Source organism: Megalops cyprinoides, chromosome 19 (assembly GCF_013368585.1).
Source record: "Megalops cyprinoides isolate fMegCyp1 chromosome 19, fMegCyp1.pri, whole genome shotgun sequence".
Classification (NCBI taxonomy): domain Eukaryota; kingdom Metazoa; phylum Chordata; class Actinopteri; order Elopiformes; family Megalopidae; genus Megalops; species Megalops cyprinoides.
The window spans coordinates 17,378,562-17,401,450 of NC_050601.1; the positions used below are offsets into that span (position 1 = coordinate 17,378,562).

Genomic DNA, 22,889 nt, shown 5'->3' on the forward strand with positions numbered 1-22,889 from the left:
CTGAACTCCGGCAAGCGCTACATTGTTAATGTGATGAATGGACCTGCATGCTGGATAATGCAGTGTGTTGCACGGCTCTGTATTTCATGAATGGAGTTTTGGATCATTCTTACGACAGTGCAGGTAATAGTAGTCCGTTTTGGCTCTCCAGGGGCGCTCACCACACCTCTCTGGACCAGAGCTCTCCTCCACAAAGCAACACTCCCGGGACACCCCCCTCCTACAAACTGCCCCCCCTGCTGGGCGCTTACGACGGCAAGGATGACTTCCCCCTCCGCAAGACAGGTGAGCCCACAGGCCCGGCCACTTTCTGCCCTCTACACAACCTTCACTGCAAGGGTGTGACTTGCATGTCGGGCTGCATTGTGGGTAGGAGACGTTGCTGAGATGAGAGGAATGCAATGGGCAAATCCAAACCCAGAAGGAGTGCAGGGCTCTCAGACTTTTTTCTCCTTCGGTCTGAGTGAAGCATAGTCAGACGCTGCAAGGCATTATGGGAAAGGAGTGGTCAGAAAGGCAAGCTGCTTGTGTGGACTGCCGTGTTTAACAGGCAGCAGATACTTGTGAGTTCTGTGTGTTTTCCAGAGCAGCATAATGCACTCTATTTGTAATGTAGTCAGTGTCTGTGCAGTTAGTGGATGACTGTACTGCATGTATATGTTTGTCAGTATATGTGTGTATAGTGTATATGTGTGTTAGTGTGTGTTAGTGTTCTATCTCTTCCTCTCTCATGCTCAGCTCAGCCCTTTTTACTGTAGTATTGATGATGCAGTAGTACACAGGATTGCCCACCCTACCTATCAGCAGTAGGCCACTGCACAACAACGCTTTCACTGAATGTGTACTCAGTAGTATCACTCTCTACCTGTGGGTGTCTGTATGCCGTGTGCATGTGAGCGCACACACCTCAGAAGCCAGAGCTCCCGCGGAGGGAGACGGAGCGGTGAGGGACGGAGGGATGCAGGGGGAGATGTGAGGGAGATGGAAGGATGTGTGGGAGGATATGAAAGGGACGGAGGGAGATGGGGCCGCTGATCCGGCTGTCGTGGCGCAGGTTTGACTCAGCGTGAGTCACCGCGCCGCGCAGGAGCACAGGAGTGGGTAGCCGCGCTCCTTCCAGCCTCCCCTCGGCTGTGACGTCACCTGCAGTCTCTCCTCCCTCTCCTTCCTCTCCTGTGTCTCCCTATCCCCACCTCTCCTCTCCTTTCATGCCATACGCTCTCTTACACACTGCGCTCTCCTTTTTTTATTTTAACACCAATTGCTTATTAGACATACAGCACCAACCTCTGCAGTCACGCAGGAGCACTGAATTGAGACAAATGCGCACCGCTGATACATTTGTACGCAGCCAGCAGCTATTTTCGCACCGCAAGTCACACGGTGCACCACAGCATTGTGGGCACCAGTTGGAGGATAGATGCCGTTCCGCTAACGTCATCCGAGCCACTCACAGGTGCCTGGCGAATCACTGACCGGTACCTGAGAGCAGTGAGACGAGGAAGCTCTAGGCAACCTGAGCAGTGACCATTATCATTTTTAATTCACAGCTTTAGAGATTCTTCTGTGCGCTTGCATTTTGGTCTCAGGCTCGAGATATGCCTCACAGGTCTAAGCTGCATCATAAATCCATTTTGTGTTGTATTTTATTATACTGAGTAAACATGTAGGACAGATTTACTTTAAAGCCCTGTCCTTCCAATGTATATATACTTGCATAATTTAAAGAGGGCCTTTTGCACAGCACTCTCCAATTTGGTTGGTGCTCCCCAAGAGTGCTATTCCCTGAACTGTCACTAATCACTCAAGGATAAGAAGAAGGATGCATTACAAGACTGTCAATGAATCCTTATACTTTATTTGCACATTGCAGGTATTAAAACCAGCGCTACTTTAGTTGTCTACCGCAGCTTGGTACTCTTACTTGAACTCTGTGAGTAAGGAAGGTCCGACAACAAAAATGCTGCTGCTTGTGTCATTGTTGAATAAGGTAAAAGGATTCATTGAAAGCAGTATTGTATCTGCTCAAATTAGACATACTTGCATTTCTGAACAGAATCGCCAAGTGCTCACTGGGTGATCCAGTTTTGAGTGTGTGTGTGTGTGTGTGTGTGTGCGCATCTGTGTGTGCGTGCGTGTGTGTGTGTGCGTGTGTAAATGCGCGTGCTTGTGCGTGTGCATGTCTCTCTGCAGACATAGCTGAGTTTATTCTATGTTGTGACTGGCTCTTGGATTAGGTGGTCCGACCCACTCCCACACACACTGTTCAGCCTGGTTTTCTTAATAAAATTAAACTTATATAAGAGAAATTAATTGCATTAATATAAAGTCTTCTCCATTCCACATTGGCTAGCTAATATGCAAACTGCCGCTAATCATCTCATATTAAGCCAAAGCTTTTGTGTAATTGGCTAATTGTTTGGAAGTGTTTTTATGCTAATTTAATCTTTTGTTCATTTTAATTCACTTTGCCGTTTGGACTGTCAACACAGAAAATAGAGAGTTTCTGTACAAATAAGGGAGATGTTTCATTGTAATAAACAGCCTACTCATTTAGCAGCCTCGGGGCTGCTGAACACGCATCTGTTTGGTGGGTGTTGAGTTGTGCGTCTCTGTGTGACTCTTCGTACGGGACACGGGGCCAGTCGGCGCTATCCACGGTGCTGACGCCGACCCGTTGGCCATCAGCTCAATAACGTCTCCATTAAATGGCGGCTCTCGGATGCTCGCGCGACGGCCGTGGCCTTTTCCGTGAAGCGCGGATCGATGCCAGTGGTGATCTGTTCGGGGCTTGTGCCGGGCCGTTCGGCGGTCGGCGCTTACGCCGCCCCCTTCTCTCCTCGGCGTCCCCGGGGTTGTCTCCCGCCAATTGTAGTTTCGCATTTCAACAACACTGCCTGTCGATCACATCTGTTAGTTGGAGGTTTAAAACTGGCCCCGCGAGAGGTCTTAACGCAGAACTGGCTGGGTGGTAATTTTCAAAGTTTCAAGTCAAAGCCTGTTTATTTCCTCATCCACTGCCTGTATCATAAAACCGATCACCTGAGTACAGCATTCCCCCATGGGCAGAGAATGTACCACCTCCTCCTTAGAATTGGAGGCTGTTTATCCAAATGGAGGAAAATTGAAGAGAGACGAAGGCCTCCTTTTGCCTGGTTTGATTCTTGACTCTTGGCTATGTGCTGAAATTGGGTAGCCTCAAATCATCTCTCATTAAAGATGCTGCTGATGTCTGATGGCAGTTGGATCAGGTCATATCCCGTTGAATACGCCTCTAATTTCCAATGACAGTGTGTCCTCCTATTGGTTTCTGTCAGCGATTCTGTCCAGACAGAATCATCTGGACAGGGATCAGCGGTGCTGAGGTCTGAAAGGCCGGTGACACCCCATAGAGTGGGAAGCAGCTCCTTACCCTCCCTCTCTCCGTCTCCGTCCTCCCAGCCTCTGAGCCCAACCTGAAGGTGCGCTCCCGCTTAAAACAGAAGGTGGCAGAGAGGCGGAGCAGCCCGCTGCTGAGGCGGAAGGACGGCACGGTGATCAGCACCTTCAAGAAGAGAGCCATCGAGATCACAGGTGAGCTGGGGGTCCAGAGCGCACCCTCCATGGGTGCCTCTGCCTTCTCTGGAGCACTTTCCCGGTGATGGGCTAGAGTCCTGGCCAGGCCAAGTACCAGTATGCCATGCATCCTCACACCATGGAAACTCTGGGGATAAACTCTTATCCAGGCTCAGTCAAAAACTCTTCTTCTCTTCCCCGGAACATTCCAGAAAAAGATTCAGCTTCCAGGTTAGACAAATGTAGTTTCTGTATGTGCTGACCAAACCATTGCGTGAGACAGGGAGTAAATAGATTGCACTAAATAACACAGGCATGCATCGCAGCACTCTTGCTACTATACTAGCTTGTAGCCATTCAGAGCTGTGCTTACATATAATAAAGCAGTTTGACATGTGGTGTAGTTTATCAACAGCGTAGCTATGTCAGTGTCCCCCATAATGCCCTGATGCATAGACATGTCCATGCGCAGGTGTAGAGTACACACTTTAAATCTGTCTGCATGGAGCTGCATGGATCTGTGTGTTAGCCCATATCAGGCCAGGTGCCGCGAGGCTACAGAGACTCAGACGCATCAAAGCCCCAGTGTGGAATGATGTCATTGTTTCTCTCTTTCATTTCCTAATGAAAGCAGAGGGGTTTTGTCTAAAAATAGACCTATCAGTGACCTGCTAGAATGGCTCATCCTCGGGGGGTGGGGGTTGACTGCGTTTCCCCAGGGCCGAAGCTAATAGGCATGTGGTTTACACTCGGGCCTGTGTGGATTAGCCTAGTAAGCTCCATAGGAGGTGGGGGGTGGGGGGTTGGGGGCTTTTAGAAAAGCGGGTCTGTAAGCTGGAAGGCACAGTCACCCTGTTCCCTCCTTGTGGACGGAAATGCTGTTTCCCATAGAAACGTGGAGTCCATCTCACACGTGTAGCCCTTCCCGCTTTCCCCAGACCTTGCCGTCCCAGTAGGCTCGCAGATAAGCATCCTCCGCCCTGAGGGTTTGCAGAGAGCATGTTCTCGGGTCAGAGCAAGCTGCACAAAAGCGCGTTCAGTAGACCTGCAGAGGCGAGCTGCACGTTTGAAGTCAGCGTCCGTCCTGAAAGAACTGAGCTTCCCTGATTATTAGCCTGCCACCGCGTGCCAAGCGGACTGGGCTCAACGCCTGTGTCCCGGTGTCATTGCAGTGTCCTCCATGTGTAGCAGTGCCCCAGGCTCGGGGCCCAGCTCCCCCAACAGCTCCAACAGTGCCATCGCCGAGAACGGCTCCAGCGGCTCCGTCCCCAACATCCCTGCAGAGGTAAGAGCGAAAGCCAGACCACACCCGACCCTTTCACTACCAACATACCCCCGGAGGTGCTGTAAGAATGAGACCCAGCCCACCCCTCTCCCTGCCAGCCCACACTCAAACGCTACGTTAACCGTATTGCTTTATTCCACCCATTTCCAAAGAGGTGACATTTATATTTGCGGGGAGCATGGTTCTATATGGACAAGTTAGTCTACCACAGAGCTTACAGCCATACTTAGGCTGTACATAAGTTTCAGAAAGCACTGCTGTTGTTAACACAGCCTTTGTAAAAAAAAAAAAAACATTACAGAATTTTCATTGATTTCATTCAATATTGCTAAAAGCATCATGATGGCTGAATCAGTCTTTGAGTGTGTGCTGCACCCCATCCTTTTAGATCATAATAAACATAACATATTTTCCCCGTGTTCTTACATGCTAATGGCCGCTGTTCATATTCTCGGTGCTGAAAATCTGTCGATGTTTTGCTGCCAGTCAGGCTCAGAGGCTATTTGTTTGCCGTTTGCGGCGTTATGAGAAAAAGAAAAACAAACAAGAAGGGACGCGGCTGATCCGATTGCTTGTTCTCTTTTGACCCTGCCGCCGCCGAGCGCCACATCAGTCAACATCCGGCACATCCCGGGAACATCTTAACCTTGAGTGAGGGAGGGAGGGAGAAGCGGGGGGAGAGAGGGGCCTAGTGCGTTGTGATTGACTGCATTCCGTGACCAGCATAAAAAAGCAAAACATGCCTGCATCTGGGAGCAAGCTGACTCACATAACCCCCCCCTCCACCACCCTCCCCGTGGCAAACGTTTCAGGTCGACCTCCTCCGCTTCTTTTTTCCTCCCCTTCCTCCCCTTCTCTCCCTGGGTTTGCTCACTCTTCTTTCAGGAGAGGAGACGGCCTTTACAACCACCACGCAATATGATTGGCCTCCGTAGATTAAGGGCATTTTATCACAGGATTCTCAGCTTTGCTGGGGATCACTTCCTTAAGGATGCAGCTCCACTAGCCCAGGGTCGCCATGGTGCTTCAGTCCTGCACTCATCTGCGCTGACCCTCCCATTCAGACAGGAAGTGAAGGAGCATAATGCTCTAGCCGGGATGTGGTTAGCTCCATGTCTTTGGCATCTCTCTTTCTGTGCGGTGTGAGAGTGTGGAATAGGCCAGCGCTGTTGAATGAAGCATGTCCACTCCTCTAGCTAGAGAATAGGAGTGGAGCCGGGGGCTGCGGACAGATCAGTATCCTGCTGGTGCTTACTGAATCAGTTAAATGAAGTAAGAGGCCGACAGGTGCGGAGTATGTGTACTTAGAGCAACTGTGCAACTTTTTGTCTTTGATGGACAGTTAGCCTACGTAGGATTAAAAATAGTCTAACCTTTTCTTGCTTTGGGCTGAAGTATTTCATTCAGGAGCAGTCACGCAACACCTCTGCAGATCAGAGTATTTGCCGCCTATAAATACTTCTAAACCAGTTCTTCATGTTTGGCTACAACTAAAGGCAACAGCTCCATGAACGACCACACCGACCGGCTGAATGACTGACAGCGTGAGGGGGGCCGCAGCAGTTAGCCAGCATTTTCACAGTTAAGATCAGGAGTTAACACTCAAGTTCACAGCCACGTGTGTTCAGCACTTTATTTTTATTTTAGTTCCCCACAGTCTAGCCTTGCAGCTCGCTTGATTTATAATTCCATCCTGTTGTCGAATTATTTTCAATTCACTCCGTCTGTTTACCATACCTTATTCAAATCCCCATTTATAACCAAGGCTAAATAAAAACCCATTTAGGGGAAGAAAAAAAGATCTTCGCCCCCCCCCAACCACTTACAGACAGTCACTGATTTGCACCAACAAAGCAATAACAGTGTTGCCATACCTAAAGCATGCCTCATCAGGTTAGCTGCGTGCTGCTGTCAAAAATAGCCCGCTGATTCCTAGCTGCGGCGTTGTTATTGAGTGCTGGGCTGAGGGCTGTGCCGTCAGCGGGGCTGTAATTGACGGGTGTGAAAACGGGGAGCGTGACATCACCGCCGCGGTGTAGCGGGGAGGGGAGCGGGGCCGCTGGTTTTTCGGGCCGGCGTGGGCTTTATTCTCGCGGAGATGTGTTGAGTCAGTCGCCGCCGTTCGTGATTGCGCTCGCCGTCACTCCATCCCGGGCTGCGGTTAGGGGGGGAAGAAAAGGGGGAGGGAAAAAAAAAAAAGGCAAGGAGAAATTGACCGCGTATCGACTGCGCTCTTTGCACATTACCGTTACCCGGCCAAATGAATGCGCAACCAACGGCGATCCATTCGCGGAGCTGTTAATTTCACACTGGCTGCTGTGTCCCCTCAGCAGCTAGAGGGATTGTGTTGGTACAGACACTGATAAGAAAAATTCTAGGCTTATAGTAGTTGTACCTGAACCTAAAACTGTTTTCCTGCCGGGGTTATGTGGTGGGCAATGCCTGCACGGCCCTATCCTAATGTACCTGAGTATGTATTGGTAATGATTATGAATTGCATCTCTCATGGATCACAAAATACTTCACAGCAGAGGTGAGTTTCAGCTTACCCCCACCAGTGTGTAGCTGGTAATGCATATGGTATGCTACCATATGCTACTGTAATGCTATAGTAACACATAGTGTCCCAAATGCTCAGCACTGGGGAAGGGGGGTGTTCAGCCAGTTAAACTGGGGGTCATTAAATGTCCCGACTTACAAACACAGATAAGGAGTTTCACATAGAATCACTACTCTGCAAGGATCTGTAAGGACCACAGTACGTCGCAATATCGCAATATCACCATGCCTGAAAAATCATGTCTCCTACAAAATCACTGCTCTGGGGAAATGTGTTCTCTCCTTTGCTTAGAGGGTAACCTGACCCCTGCTGGCCCAACAGCACCACTTCCAACAGGAAGGTTCCTCCAGCATCCTGAAACTAACCAAGCCCAGCACTACTTAGCTTTAGTCATCATGCAGGAGAAAGCTACAGGGTGGTATGAATGCTGGTATTTATGTAAATTATATGTAATTATAAGTAAATGTGATAATACAGTTTGGGGAGGGGCTGCTGTAAATCGAATGAGCTGTAACCACCATGTCCCCCCTATGATCTTCTCTTCCTGCAGCAACTACGCTCCCATCACCAGACTCTGAACGCAGACAGGACGACCAGCCAGCTCAGCCTTTACACCTCCCCGTCGCTCCCCAACATCTCCCTGGGCCTCCCCGCCAACTCACACATTGCCGTGAGTAGCGCCCCCTGGGGGTCGACCACTGCACAACAGCTCTCTTTGCACACACAGGCCTTCAGGAGCAGAGTCTCCCTCTGTGTGGAGTCTCCCAGAAGGCTGGGTCTGCAGGTTTGGTCCGCCAGGCCAGAGCTGTTAAAGTTTTTGGTTAACACTTTTTTGGTCACTGCATAATTCCTTTTGTGTTATTTCATAGTTTTGATGCTTTACTATTATTCTAAAATGTATAAAATAATAAAAATAACAAAAGAAAGGTATCTCCAAGTTTTGACTGGTATTGTATGTGTGCCTGTGTGTGGGCTGTGTTCCCTTGATGATAGTACCCTTGATGACGGTTTGCAGTCTGTGACCTGCAGCGCTTATGGGTGAGCAGGTGGAGGGCGGAGTCCTGTGTGAGTGATTGTGGGTGTTGGCCTGTTGATGCGCGGAGCTGTAATGCTCCCCTGATTGGCCCTCTCTCTGTCCAGGCCCCGCAGAAGCTGTCAGCCCAGCAGGAGGCGGAGCGGCAGGCTATCCAGACCATGCGGCAGGGCGGCGCCCTGACGGGGAAGTTTGTCAGCGCCTCGTCCCTGCCGGCCTGCCTGCCCCCGGGGGTGGCGCACGACGCCGAGCCCCCCGCCACCAACAGCCACAGCCACTCCTCCCTGCTGCAGCACGTCTTGCTGCTGGAACAGGCCCGCCAGCAGAGTGCACTGCTCGCAGGTACCCCAAACCACTTTCACAGGATTACAGGTGCCCACTCTCACACAGGGTACCACTCACCTATAGGCACTCACACAGGAGTCCACCAATAATCACTCACACAGGAGTCCACCCATAATCACTCAACACAGGACTCCACCCATAATCACTAACGCAGAACTCCACTTCCTCCCTGCCCACCCATAAGCACTCACACAGGACACTGCCCACCCACCCATAGAAACTCACACCAGACTCCACCCCTGACGCTCTCACCCATAGTCACTCACACAGGACTCCACACCCACCCTACACCCCCCCCCCCCCCCCCCCAAAAAAATTATTGACTGGCTCCATACTTTCACTCATGCACCCTCACCGTTGCACTGCTTCACCTCCAGTTCTTACCAAATTGCAGCTGATACAAGGATAATTTCCTATCAGTAAGAATGAGCATCAGGCAAATCAGCAGCAAGCCCGCTGCATGTTGTGGGAGCTCCTAAAAGAAGCTGTCGCTCTCTGCCTCCGCCCACAGTCCCTATCTACGGGCAGTCTCCGCTGGTGACGGGCGAGCGGGTTTCCCCCAACATGCGCACGGTCAACAAGCTGCCCCGCCACCGGCCGCTGAGCCGCACCCAGTCGGCGCCCCTGCCCCAGAGCCCCCAGGCCCTGCAGCAGCTGGTCATGCAGCAGCAGCACCAGCACTTCCTGGAGAAGCAGAAGCAGTACCAGCAGCAGATCCAGCTCAACAAGGTAGGGGGCGCCAGAGACACACGCGCAGGTCACCTGTACAGCCTTTGTTTATTGGTCCCCTACTTCCAGGGAGACTTGCACACCTTAGATCTTTACAAATTACAAATTTATGGAGCTAGGTATTCAGTTGAAGTAAAGATGACATATTGTGCTGCTCAAGAGTACAGCAGCTACCCATCCAGGATGTTAGCCCCAGTCTGTAGTCTTACAAAGGTTTCTTTAAATGGGTTGCTCTCCTATTCTTGGAGATTAATATTCCTAAGGGATCCAGAGATACCTTCCTGACAGCAACTGATTGACACCTCCAACAGCAAGTGGTTCAAGCTTCCACCCAGTCAGTGGGTCCAATTAAGTCATTACTGTCTGAGCTCGAACTCAAACTAGAAACCTATGCATCTCCCAATGGAACCCACTAGTTCATTTGATTAGTACACATGAGTCCATGTATCATAAGCATGAACCGCATCTCCAGTGTGTACGTCACACAAATGACTGTGGGAAGGGGACATCACGCGTTCTCCTGCTCGTGCCCACCCCCTCCTCTCCCGCCTCGCAGATGCTCTCCAAAGGCGGCGAGCTGCCCCGCCAGCCCCCCACCCACCCGGAGGAGACGGAGGAGGAGCTGACGGAGACGGCGGAGATGCAGGAGGAGAGGGGCGAGGGGCCGGAGCCTCCGGGCGGGGCGCCCCCCGCGCCTGAGCACCAGCACCGGCAGGACGTCTCGGGGGACGTGACGCCCCCTCTGGAGCACCCGCTGGCGCTGAAGGGCGGCAGTACGGAGAGCGAGGTGGAGGAGGACGACGAGGACGACGAGGCCATCGAGCTGAAGGAGTGCGACGAGGAGGGCGACCCCTACGGCCAGGTGAGTCCGCGGCCCCGCTAATCACAGATACGCAGCGCTAGATGGAATCAGTCCCGCTGACCAGTATTATGAAATGTCAGGATGCTTGTTACAAAGCAGACACTGCTGCGTTCCTACCCTGTCAAAGAGACCGCCTCTGTAGCGCCTGGTAGGAACGAACACGAGCCAGACTGCGTGGAAGTGGTCACGGAGAACAGCAAGGGAGCTGTGGATATGTCACTCAACACCGGCAAGGCTGGGGGAGGGAGAGCGACGGACAGTCCTAAAGCGGGCGGCCGCCTAAGCTCTGATTGGCTGATTAATATGCGGTGACTCACCGCGCTACTCAGTAAACGCTGGTGGCGAAACGGAGAAATGTGCAGCTCTCTTCCGATGTTATCTCCTGTTCCCCTGGCTGTTTTTTTGTTCCGCTAATTGCGGTTACGCGAGAGCTCTGAGAAAAGCTCTAGGATTTCTAGATGTGTATAAGACCGCGTGTTCAGCTGTAAGTCACGGGTCGTGTGTCAGTCTCTTGGCTGTGCTGGTCATATTCGTACACACGCTCGCCTGACACTTCCCACAGCGAGGGAAACAGTCACAGGAAGCTTGCCCAGAGACGGATGTCTTTATTCTCCAGGACAATTAGGTAATGATATCATACTGACGTCTGTAGTTTCTCAAAAAGGTTCATTCTTACATGTTTCATTGTCACGAACAATTGGTCACTACAAACGAGGGGTGTGTGCCAGCTGAGCTTGAATGCAAGGATTTGACAGATCGTTATTTCTGAGAGGTTAAAAGAAATGTGACGTCTCTGACAGGGCATCACATGAAGGGTTTTGAATGGCATGGACAAACTCTAGTCTTCGAAGTCCTGATCTGTTTTTCCATTAGCGATAATTCGGTTGCTTCTGCGTGAATGTCACAAAGACAGCAGGGCTCGTCCTACGGAGCCGTGCTCATTTTCAGCAATGCGTACGCCGCACTGATTTCATCAATGGGAGCTTGGAGCTCGGGGGAAAGCAGGCAGATACTGAGAGCGGGGCAGAGATGCCCCTCCCGCTCAGAGAAGCCATTGAGAAAAAAAAGTCGGAAGATGATTTCAGAAGGAATTCAGACCACGTCTCTCCCCCCTCTATCTCTCCCTCTCCCTCTCTGCGTCTCTCTCTCTCACACACACACACACACACACCCTCCCGCCTCACCACTTTTTCACATTTGAGTGAGTAGCTGTGAATGGACTCAGCTCTGACTCATCTCTGCATGGTGATTCATTCTCGCCCACTCCCTCCATCAGCCCCCCCACCTCCCTCCCCGCGCGCCATGCTCGATGCCAGTCCGCCAGGGAGCGAGGCCTGTGATATTTTTGATAACGGGGGGAGGACCAGTGGGGTGGGGGGCGCAGTTTGCTCCCCCAAAAACATCGCTCAACATTCAAGTCAGATGCGGAAGTGAACCCCCCCCCCCCCCCCCCCCCCCCCACCCCCCTCGCTCTCGCTCTCGCTCTCGCTCTCGCTCTCGCTTTGCTCTTGGCTCTGGCGTCTGGCGCACGCCTAGAATACAAATAGGTCCGCAGGCGCTCGTGGAAGACGGAGGCGTGAATCCTGATTGGCAGAGCAAGCGCACCCCCTCCCCACACACACACATTCACTTCCCATTCAGACCGCAGGAGAGAGCGCTCAGCGAGCAGTCCGAGGTTGCTGAATAAACCGCTTGCAGCAGAAGGCGCAGGGAGTCATGAGCCGCTCTGTTGCCCCGCCGGCTGACGTTGGCTTCGTCGCATGTGCTCGGAGCCGCACGTTTCTGAGACTGCGCTACCACACCCACCCGCTCCCCCACCCCACCCTGACATTCACTGTTCAGTGTCTTTGCAAAAGGCACATCCCACCTCCTTGTGTTTGCGGGGGGTGGGGCAGTGAAGACGCTGTTGACTGCTGGAAGGTCAGCTCTTGGCCCGCCATGTCTCTTGAGAAAGGTCCACGTCCAGGCCTTAGTGGCTCCTGCTGGGTTTTTTTATTTATTTATTCTTTTAAGGCTGTCTGCATTTATTGCATGTGATCTATGTCATAATTAGCCTGGATGTTCTTGGAGAATTGCGGTCACTTGATGTGAAGCTCTTGATATATGGGCAAAATCAGCTGTCAACATGTCAGCTGTTGAACAGTTTATGTCAATTATTAGTTGCTTTAGTCTGAAAGACTGCCCTGATCCATAGGAAGCTATAGAACTGCCCCACACCAAACCATCTAATGACTCATCAGTTACATCTGTAGCGTATCAGAGATTTTAACTTGTATTTTCAGCGTTCCTGTCACTGATCTCTCCCACACAGTTCCCAGACCAGCAGCACCTGCAGCAGCTCAACGTGTTCCAGGCATCCCTGTCCATTACTGGCATGCCCCACAGGCCTCTTGGAAGGGCACAGTCCTCGCCGGCCACAGCCAGCCTCAAGGGCGCCCCCACTGGTGAGCTGTGTGTCAAGCACCTCTTCACAACAGGTAAGGCATTGTCTTTAGGTCACCGCAATTTTGGAACCATTATGTAACAAATAATTAACTGAAAGGTAGAGATTTCCTTTCAGTGGTTTTGGCACTGTTGGAAGACTGAAGCTTAGCCAGGCCCTTTTCATGGTTATTGATTAGGTATTTCCACAAAGACCTGGCAACCATGTTCAGTATATTCAGAAATCATGAAAAAAGCATGGCTTGACATAATCTGTTCTGAAGAAAAATGATTGTATGTAGGTAATGGTTGTTGGAAAAAAAGGTCTTTTAGCCATAAATCTGTCTATTTGTTTTTTTTTCTGCTCAAAGAAAATGTGGACGACAACTTGTGTTGATTAGAGATTACAGCTATTGCCCCCAACCTTGGCAAAGAGGGTTAGCACACAGAAGGGGCACAGTGTATGTCTTTCTGGAAGCTTCTTTGGGCTTTGGTTTTGCAGTCTCTGAGTCCAGGAGTAGAAATGACTAAAAATGCTAAAAGACCACAAATGCTAACATGCACTGTGTTTCATTCTGTCTTTACCAATCTTTACTAATGGGAATATGGCAGGTTAAATTGTGGGGACTCAGCAAAGAAAGTGGAAATTACATCAGAACAGGTGTTCGCTGTTATGTGGCTAATAACGACATCTTCATTTTCACAATCACCTGCTGCAACACATTCATTTGGGCTGAGAAAGCAAATCATGCCGGGAAGAAAAATATGCTAATCAGAAGCTTGTTCAGAGCAAGCAAATCACAAGGAAAAATTACATCAAGACAGTCTATGAAATCTTTAAAATATAAATAGGATACAGAACGATAGTGCGTTTTTAAGTTATAGACAGGGGTTATTCAGAAACACCTAGAACAGTTCTCTGAAATGTGTTGTACCTTACAGTTATCATTTAAACTGGGTACTGCATCTTATTCACTCTTCACCCGAAGGTTAAGTCTCCAAGGTTATAAACATTTTCCAGTTAACCCTGCAGTTTTGGAAACGTCAGGTGTATGGCCCCTTAATGACTGATTTTAAAATGCTCTTCAGGGTCTGACAAACCCTGTGTCTTTTTCCTGTATCCTGTTACATTTTGATATAGAGGCACCCTGGTATCATTTAATACCTTGTACTTTACTGGAGACGAAGTGAGCTTCATATAAACAGCAGAGAGAAGATGGCCATTCCCCATTTGTCCAATCCAGCCAGGCGCTAAAGGTCCTCTCTAAATTTCGCAGGGCTGGTATATGACACCTTCATGCTCAAACACCAGTGCATGTGTGGGAACACTCATATTCACCCAGAGCACGCCGGAAGGATCCAGAGCATCTGGTCCCGCCTGCAGGAGACAGGACTGCTTAACCGATGCGAGGTAGGTCGCCACCTGCTGGCCAGGAGGACCGCTGCCGTGACAGAGTCTCTAAGGGCCTAGACCGAAGGAGCTGACCTTTATTTTGTTGTCGCTGAGCAGAGGATTCGAGGCAGAAAGGCCACGCTGGATGAGATCCAGACAGTCCACTCGGAGCACCATACTCTCCTCTACGGCACCAGCCCGCTCAACAGGCAGAAGCTGGACAGCAAAAAGCTCTTAGGTACAGAGCCTCCCACTTTGTCCGTGTGTGTGTGTGTGTGTGTGTGCATGTGTGCGTGTTTCGTTCAGGTCGCGAAAAGGGAATTGCCCCAGTGGAAGTTGGGAAGCACTCCTTTTAAAAACATTTTCCATATATGGGCAGATGCACTTCTGAAGGGTTACCTGCTCTGACGGCAAGGAGTATTTTTAGTGCTGGAAGAGGCGAGGCCCCTGATGCGATCCTCCTCCGCTTATGAATCATCACGGGGTTCCTCTCGCTGTCAAGGGGGGGGGACAGCTGCCGCAGCTGCAGACGGTGGCCTTGCCGCCAGAGTTTCTCCTTCTTTAGAGTCTGTTAACTTAAAGCGCAGGAGCCCCAGTAGATGATTATTACCAGACTGAGCCCTTCAGTAAAGTTGACACGGGGATAAACTTGCTGGTCCTACTTCTTTCGAGTACTTAAGGTAGATGCTGGACGTAGATCAGCGACTCACATTTTAGCAGCGCTGAAGATGTTTGATTGAAAACAACATGCAAATTGATGCTGATTAGAGGTGTGTTTGTTGCACTTCTCCGCATCCTTAACGTTCATCATATGCTTCCTCATCGCGATGAGAGCCAACATTTTCCTTTAACAAAACACGGTCTTTACGTGGTGCAGAAAAACCAGCAAAAGCCTTTATAGTATATTCCATTACTGGAATTGAAAACTGGATACAATACTGGATTGAAGATGCTACAGACCTCCCTTGTCTCAGCATCTCTCTCCTTCAAAATTTACAATGATAAAGCTGTACTCCTTGGGTGATATGGAGTCACTGTTGAGAGCAGGAGAGATGCATGCGGAGACGAGTATCTGGGGAAAGGTAGAGTGTGGCGCCCCCCCCCTGACCCTTCCACTCTGCTGTGATTGGGCTCTTTCAGGTCCAATCAGCCAGAAGATGTGCGCCCTCCTGCCCTGTGGAGGCATTGGGGTGAGTGACTCATCGATGCAGAGTTCTTCACCGCTGTCCCAGCAGAGAGTGTTTCTCTCTGTGGCCCAGTAGGTCCTGCTCCCCGGGCAACAGTGATCTGGGAAGCACAGTCTTGTCATGTGCTCAGAGCAGAACTACACACTTTGAAGTCATCGTTGTTATAGTTATTGTTTTTCTTGTCAATGCTGGCATTATTGACCATTATTTTTGTGGCTCGAATTCTATTTTTTTATTTCTCAGCTTTTTTTGGTGTTCTTGACCAGGAATAGGGAACGCAAGATCGGTTTAAAGTTTAAAGCAGAAACAGTTGTGCAGAGTCTTGGTCGCGAAATGCGCCGGCCCTGAAATCGTTCCCTCTGCCACCCCCTGCAGGTGGACAGCGACACGGTGTGGAACGAGATGCACTCCTCCGGCGCGGTGCGGATGGCCGTGGGCTGCGTCATCGAGCTGGCCTTCAAGGTGGCCGCCGGAGAGCTGAAGGTGAGCAGCGAAGGAGCCGGAGGGAGAGAGCGTAGAGAGCGGAACAGCACTCGGCGAACTCCACGGAGACTGCGCGGGGGGAGGGGCGAGCGGCCGGGGAGCTGAGACGTATCATTATTTCTGCGTATTTGCGCACTTCTGATGTGCAGTCAGTGAGATGGAAACGTAGCCACTGGGGAAAAGTCCAGACTGATCAGGCAGCCGCGGAGGAGGCGTTAGGCAGGTTTTGGTGCAGTGATGAAGCTCTGTCTCCTCTCTTCCTGGGCAGAACGGTTTCGCGGTGGTGCGACCCCCAGGACATCACGCAGAGGAGTCCACTGCCATGTACGTACAGCTGGGAAACTTTGGTGGGGGGGGGGGGGGTTTGGGGATTCACAAGGTGATGGAGAAAGGAGGGGCTGTTGAATTGCATAAACCCAGTTTATTGAGTCTGTAACTTTAAGTTTGTACGCTCTGCCAGGGTTTGCCTGGTTAGTGTGGGGGTCTCATTGATGACAAGCGTCTGCTGCCTGCACCCACAGGGGCTTCTGTTTCTTTAACTCGGTGGCCATCACAGCCAAGCTGCTGCAGCAGAAGCTCAGCGTGGAAAAGATCCTCATCGTGGACTGGGTGAGTCCCACTGTGATCGCAAACGCTCCTCTGCGGTCGGACCGGCTTCAGCAGCTCGTTCATTCATTCCCTTGGTGTTCTGCCCTCCAGGACATCCATCACGGCAACGGCACGCAGCAGGCCTTCTACAGCGACCCCAACGTGCTGTACATCTCCCTTCATCGCTACGACGACGGGAACTTCTTCCCCGGCAGCGGGGCCCCAGAAGAGGTGGGCTCGCCCTGTCTGTCCGCATGTCTGCCTGCTCTGTCCATGCCTTGTATCTATACTGGGCGTAGCAGCTGTCTGTCTGTCTGTCAGTCTGCCTGTCTATGCCTTGTGTCTGTACTGGGCTTAGCAGCCATCTCTCTGTCCTGTCTGTCTGTCAATTTCTTGTGTCTGTACTGTGCTTCCACTGAGTTAGCAGCCATCTGTCTGACGGTCTCTGCCTATCTGTATTTATCTATTGGGTCCCAGAGCTGCACAGCTCAATAGCCATTAAATGATGCACTGATGTATTTGGTGCAAAATGGGGGGAAAAAAATCAGTGGGAAAAATCAGATATCCATGGACAGGAGTGACAGTCAAGTAAGAGCCAGGCACAATCACTGCAAGAATATCTGCGAATCTGCGGAAGGGTGTCAGGGGTATAATGAGCCTGTTATATGAGGACAGGTGCTCTGTGTATGGGGTTTGGAGGTACAGTAAAGCTGAGCTTTGTATGTGCTACAGAAAGTCTTCTGTATATCACCGGGTGTTTAGTGAGTCATCAATGCTAATTCATAAGGGCTTTGGATAAATATCATTCTTGTTTTCACCATTCATGGCTGACTGTACTTTTGCGTCACTGGAAACAATCAGAGCTGTAGATAGCAATGCGGCTCTGGATACAGTGTGTCTGCACACTGACCCCTTGTGGTCACATAGCAGCAGTGACCAATTCAGCCCGTCTGCCAGGTGGGCATCAGTTTTCTCAGTCTTTCCAGATATATACACTGAAAAATCTAATTTACACATTGACAGTCAAGTATTCCCTTTAGACAGGACAGCAGCCTATGGCGGGGTCTTTACCCCATGTTAATCTGCACTAAGCAGAGAAGCTGTATACACAGTTGTATAAAATGGTATGCATAAGAATCGAACATGTCACCTTCAAGTGTCAAGGGGGGAAACCTATGATCACTCTGATAATTATATATATATTTTTTTACTTTTTCACAATATGAAGAATTTATGAGTTGTGTCATCCTTTGGAGCTGTGTCAATCACAGCTGACACTGGTGCCTGTTAATCAAGTAAATAATTGTAAAATGTATTACTCAGGTTACTACGGAGGCTCTGGTCACACTTAATATGACTCCTAAAGACTAAGTCTTTCTCCATATGGTCATATCTCTAGCCAGCACCAAAGAAGACCAGAAAAAGCCTCTCTACAGTATCTATATGATTGATAATGATATGGTAGCTATGCACTCAAATCTGGAAAAGCATTCCGATCACAGTCAGTGGATACTCTTTGTGTCTGCAGGTGGGGGCCGGTCCGGGAGTGGGGTTCAATGTGAACATTGCGTGGACAGGGGGTGTGGAGCCCCCCATGGGAGACGTGGAGTATCTGACTGCCTTCAGGTACCTTGCTATCCCATCATGCCCCTCACCACTTTTCAGGGTCCACAACAGAGCTCGCGTTTAGTGTTAATGTTTCTGATCAGACACTGCATGAACTCTGGGACCAAGTCACACATCCCTGTTTTTACAAAGGGAGTTCAGATAGCCAAAGGAAAGAGCAGTCCAGATAGATCTACAAATTATGACCATCCAGTGTAGTGTTTTGAACAATTCGGCAGGCTGCTGCCTTTGTGTTTCTTAATGGTAGACGCTTTGGAGACGCTGTCTGTCTTGCTGTCTGTGTAGGACGGTGGTGATGCCCATTGCAAATGAGTTCTCTCCCGACGTGGTTCTGGTGTCGGCTGGGTTTGACGCTGTGGAGGGTCACCAGTCCCCATTGGGTGGATACTCCGTCACGGCCAAGTGTAAGTCACCACTACCTGCCCTGAGTCTCCACTACCTGCCGTAAATTATTACTGATTGTCCTAGGACACTTCTACCTGCCCTACATCCCAATTACTAGCTCTAGGTCACCAGTACCAGCTGTTATCCTCAGTACCTGTTCTGTGAAATCTTGGTCACTCTTTATTCTACCAAGACAGCTTACTTATGTACTTAGACTCTACCTATGTAAGCACAGCATAAATGCTGTGTAATTTCTATGCAAGTGCTTATCTTTACATCTTGTATAATTACGTAAAGGTTAGCTGTGGGGGTTTGGTATAATGTTGTAGGGTAGAGTGGAGGTGAGGTTAAAATGTGCTGGAGGGCAAAGAACAGGTATTCCATACAATTGTTAAAACTGCAAACTTGTGTTCAACATGAGTTATGCTTTAAAAGTTTGCTACATAGTAGTTACACGTTAGTCACACAGTAATTACTATGTAATTATACAACTATGCAAACAGTGGCAAAACATGCTTATTTACAGGCCTGATTGATAATGATTGAATAATAGGTGTTTGTGGAGTGAACACGGCTGTGAATAAAAGACAAACTCTCCATACTCACTACTGCGGTTTAGACTAAGCCATTTCATCATAGGTCTCGCAGGTATTGCTTTCACGTTTATTCAACACTGCTCCCCCCTTCTGGCACTTAGCAGAACTGCAAGCAGGATGAGTTGTATGTGTAACTGAAGTTAGCATTGTGGCTCTTATTGAATCTCTTGCATTGTCCTTTTCGGTGCATAAATATCAGTTTGTATCTTACGTATTTTTTTCAAGCTATTGTTCCATTGATATGTAGATACTTGATTCCAAGTCACCACCACAATCATGCATCAAAATCTGAATCCAACATTATGTAATGCACTGTGTAAAATGTACGTCACATAATGTTTTACTTACAAACCATATTTAATGTAGATAGTTTGTATAATTGTACTGACTTCAAGCTGGATGTATGAGACTGTTGTTGGCTCATGGTGGCATTTTATTTTTTCTTTAAAGTAAAACACAAGTCCCACTTTAATTCAGGTCTCTTCACTTATTATGAACTGAGTGAAATGACCATACTTAGAGTTTAAAATGATAAGCTTTGGTTCTGTTGGTCCAGTTCTGATTACGCCTAGCTGCTTCACATGAATGCTTTTCCAGTGATTTGGTGATGAAGTTATTTCAAACGGATTGCTGCCCGTTTTCCCCCTCGGCAGGTTTCGGCCACCTCACCCAGCAGCTGATGACTTTAGCGGGCGGCCGCGTGGTCTTGGCGCTGGAAGGAGGGCACGACCTCACCGCCATCTGCGACGCCTCCGAGTCCTGCGTGTCTGCGCTCCTGGGAGACGAGGTACACCGCCGCACACCCCCCACTCCACACACACACACATACACACACACACACACTTCTTAAGTGTTTGCCATCGATGGTCCGCTTTCCGCTTTCCCTCACTAAGGTTCGGGGTGGGGTTTTTGTTTTTCAGCTGGACCCGCTGCCCGAAGACGTCCTGCAGCAGAAGCCGTGCCCCAAAGCGACGGCGTCGCTGGAGAGAGTCATCAAGATCCAGAGTGAGTTTCACTCTTCTTCTGTGGTGTCTCCAGCACAGGGCTCTGTGCTGAAATAATGGCTGGCTTCACAAAAGGTGAAAAAGAGTCTTAGAAAAGGAGATTAAATTGAGGTTTGCCTTTTCTGTTTGAAGAATGGACTTCCTCACTTTTCCTTGCCAACTTCAGGGTTCATTTGAAACATACTTTTAAGGTATTAGACGACACAAACATGACCATACACACCATGACCATTCAAATGAATTCCAAATTATTTAAAACGGTTACACTTACTGTGTACTGCGTGAAAACCTGGCTCAATAACCGGTTGGTGTACATCCATCTGAAACTTACTACACAGTGTGGGCCTGCTAGCTTACATTGAGGTATTGAAGAATAATTACAATCCAGTCTGTAGTTCACACTGAGTGCAAATCAGGTAAATTGAAATGGGTTATTATGAACGTGCACGCAATTGCCTGTTTATTTGTTAAAGTATACTGACAGCTTATTGAACTGATACTGAACAGCTGTTGTTGTAAAAATGTATCAAATAGGCAGAGGTGTGCGTGTATGTGTGTGTGTGTATGCGTATGCGTACTTGTGTGTGTGTGTGTGTGTGTGTGTGTGTGTCTGTGTCCCTGTGTCTGTGCGTGCATGTGTGTGTGCGCGCACGTGCGTGCGTGTGTGCTTGTGTGTGTGTGTGCATGCTGGTTAACAGCGCGTGGGCTGCATTGTGCTGCAGGTAAGCACTGGAGCTGTCTGCAGCGCCTCGCCCCCACGGTGGGCCAGTCCATGCTGGAGGCCCAGCACAGAGAGGAGGACGAGGCCGACACCGTGACCGCCATGGCCTCGCTGACCGTGGACAATGAGCTGGGCATCGCCCGGGAGCCCAGCAGGTAAGCCCACCGCCGCATGCGTCTGCAGCCGCGGCAGAGCATCACGCACACCTTCCGCAGGGCGCAGCACATTTCAGCATCTCAGCAGAGCCGGGTACCAGGGAACAACACGCGTCGCCTCTGTGAGAGCACCCAGAGCACTTCTGTGAGAAATATCTCATGTTAAAAACCAATCTCATCTTGTGTATCTAATAGGATTATAATGTTAACTTGATCTTTTCTGGGAAGGCCAGTAATTATTTGAGGGTTGACAATGGAAAAAGCTTGCTCTTAGATGTGAGTGTACACCAAAACAATCATCCTCATGGCTGGTTGAATAAATGTTTGCATGTTGGCCAACTATAGTTCAACCCTTGGTCAGCATTATGATTTTTATGGCACATGTAAATCATATAGTTTTTTGTTTTCTATTCACGTGTTATTTTCTTGTTCAGGCACATGGCCATTTGCAGATGAGGGCTCTGAGCAGCAGTTTAATTTTATTGAACAGTTCATTAGAAGTCCTTCAATCTTGTGTTTTTGCAGGCCTACAGAGGAACCGATGGAGGAGGAGCCAGTGTTGTAGGGAGGGCCACTGTTTATGGCGAACCTTTGCTTCCACATCCTTGGTGAGCCTCCCCCTCACCCCTCACTGCCTCCCCCACCAAACCCTGCTCGTTTTGTCTGCGATTGACCGACACGAGCCAGACCCGCCCGACCCTCGCCCTGAGCAGAGGGAGGGGTAGCCCGGGCGGAGAGACTGACAAGGCAGGCGCGCTTAGCCAAGGGGCGGACGGGCGGGAAGAAGCAGGAACTTCTGTTCCGTTCGTTTTTGGCAGGGGAAAGAAGTCGCAGCCGCGGTGACCGTGCTCTTTAAGCAGGAAAGGTCTTTCCTCTGACGCCATTTTTCTGTACATTTGAAACAAAATGCCAACAGACACTTCAGCACACACAGACACCTATACAAACACAGAAAGTGTCCCTATACAGGGAGAAGTGGAAAACAGTTTTTTTTGTTTTAATTTGTTGAATCGACAAATTGCTTTATCTTGTGAGTGTGTCAAACCTTCTCTTATTTCTGTGTTTGGTGGTATAATCGTTGAGTAATCTGGAAAGAAGCACACAAACATGTTTGAATAGAATATATGTATCTGTATTGGCTCATGTATGTGGTTGTGTGTGTACAGTATACACAGTTTTGCATATACAGGAGACCCTTGGTATTTGAAGGGCGATGCATTTGACAGATTGCAAATGCAAAAACTCACAACCGCTTCACTGTCACAAAAAGGATTTTCTCAATTCAAAATTATACATTTTCATTTTAAAGAATGGCAATAAAGAGGTGGTTAATACCAATATTTAAGCAATGATACGTTGATAAGTATATTTATGTAATAATGGGCAGGGAGCAGAGAGTTCTGCCTGATACAAATACTGCAAATGGTGAGTGTCTCCTGTAAATGTGTGTGATATACATACGGCATATTTGTTACTGTCTGTCTGACAGCTGTTGTTTTTTGAATGTGGGATCAGGTGAGGTTGAGCGGGGGGTAAACCAGTGACTCAGCAACCAGCCACATAGGGGGGTGCACCCCATTTCCAAGGTTTGCTTTTTTTGGACACCCCCCCCCCCCCCCCCCCCCAGCTCCCTCCCTTCTAGTTGTCAGGTTGGGACAGGATTCTTTGGGCCGCTTTTTCGTCTCCACCGCTGCCCACCCCCCCCTCCACCCCTCTCACGCACGTACACTTGCACCCAACACTAAGGCAGCCGCCATACCCAGAAGAGGTGGAAGAAGACAGCCAGGCACGTTTCAAAATGAACAAGTGGATTCATTTTCCTTCTGGCTTTTTTTTAGTTTTTTTTTTTGGTCGATGTTGAAAGTGAGCAATTTAAAGAGACACTAATGCGGATGAGACACAGGAGGAACATGGTGCCTTTTCTTAAAAAAAGAAAAAAAGGAATAAAAAGTAAATCCACAC

At 49.4% G+C, this 22,889-nt stretch overlaps 1 protein-coding gene across 2 annotated transcripts in view; it reads left to right on the forward strand.

Annotated features, from left to right (window-relative positions):
- The window catches only part of hdac5 (histone deacetylase 5), a 62,136-nt gene extending 39,599 nt beyond the window's left edge, over positions 1-22,537 (forward strand). For both annotated transcript variants that reach the window (XM_036552263.1, XM_036552262.1), the window contains 21 exons: positions 152-285; positions 3,442-3,573; positions 4,728-4,840; positions 7,951-8,070; positions 8,541-8,775; positions 9,290-9,507; positions 10,064-10,369; positions 12,681-12,846; positions 14,068-14,201; positions 14,301-14,421; positions 15,324-15,373; positions 15,746-15,853; positions 16,122-16,177; positions 16,375-16,462; positions 16,553-16,672; positions 17,970-18,067; positions 18,353-18,471; positions 19,701-19,834; positions 19,968-20,052; positions 20,774-20,927; positions 21,453-22,537. In XM_036552263.1, coding sequence (XP_036408156.1) covers positions 152-285; positions 3,442-3,573; positions 4,728-4,840; positions 7,951-8,070; positions 8,541-8,775; positions 9,290-9,507; positions 10,064-10,369; positions 12,681-12,846; positions 14,068-14,201; positions 14,301-14,421; positions 15,324-15,373; positions 15,746-15,853; positions 16,122-16,177; positions 16,375-16,462; positions 16,553-16,672; positions 17,970-18,067; positions 18,353-18,471; positions 19,701-19,834; positions 19,968-20,052; positions 20,774-20,927; positions 21,453-21,492 — 2,731 coding nt within the window. In that variant the 3' untranslated portion in view covers positions 21,493-22,537. The remainder of the gene's footprint in view (positions 1-151; positions 286-3,441; positions 3,574-4,727; positions 4,841-7,950; positions 8,071-8,540; positions 8,776-9,289; positions 9,508-10,063; positions 10,370-12,680; positions 12,847-14,067; positions 14,202-14,300; positions 14,422-15,323; positions 15,374-15,745; positions 15,854-16,121; positions 16,178-16,374; positions 16,463-16,552; positions 16,673-17,969; positions 18,068-18,352; positions 18,472-19,700; positions 19,835-19,967; positions 20,053-20,773; positions 20,928-21,452) is intronic.
- The last annotated feature ends 352 nt before the right edge of the window (positions 22,538-22,889 follow it).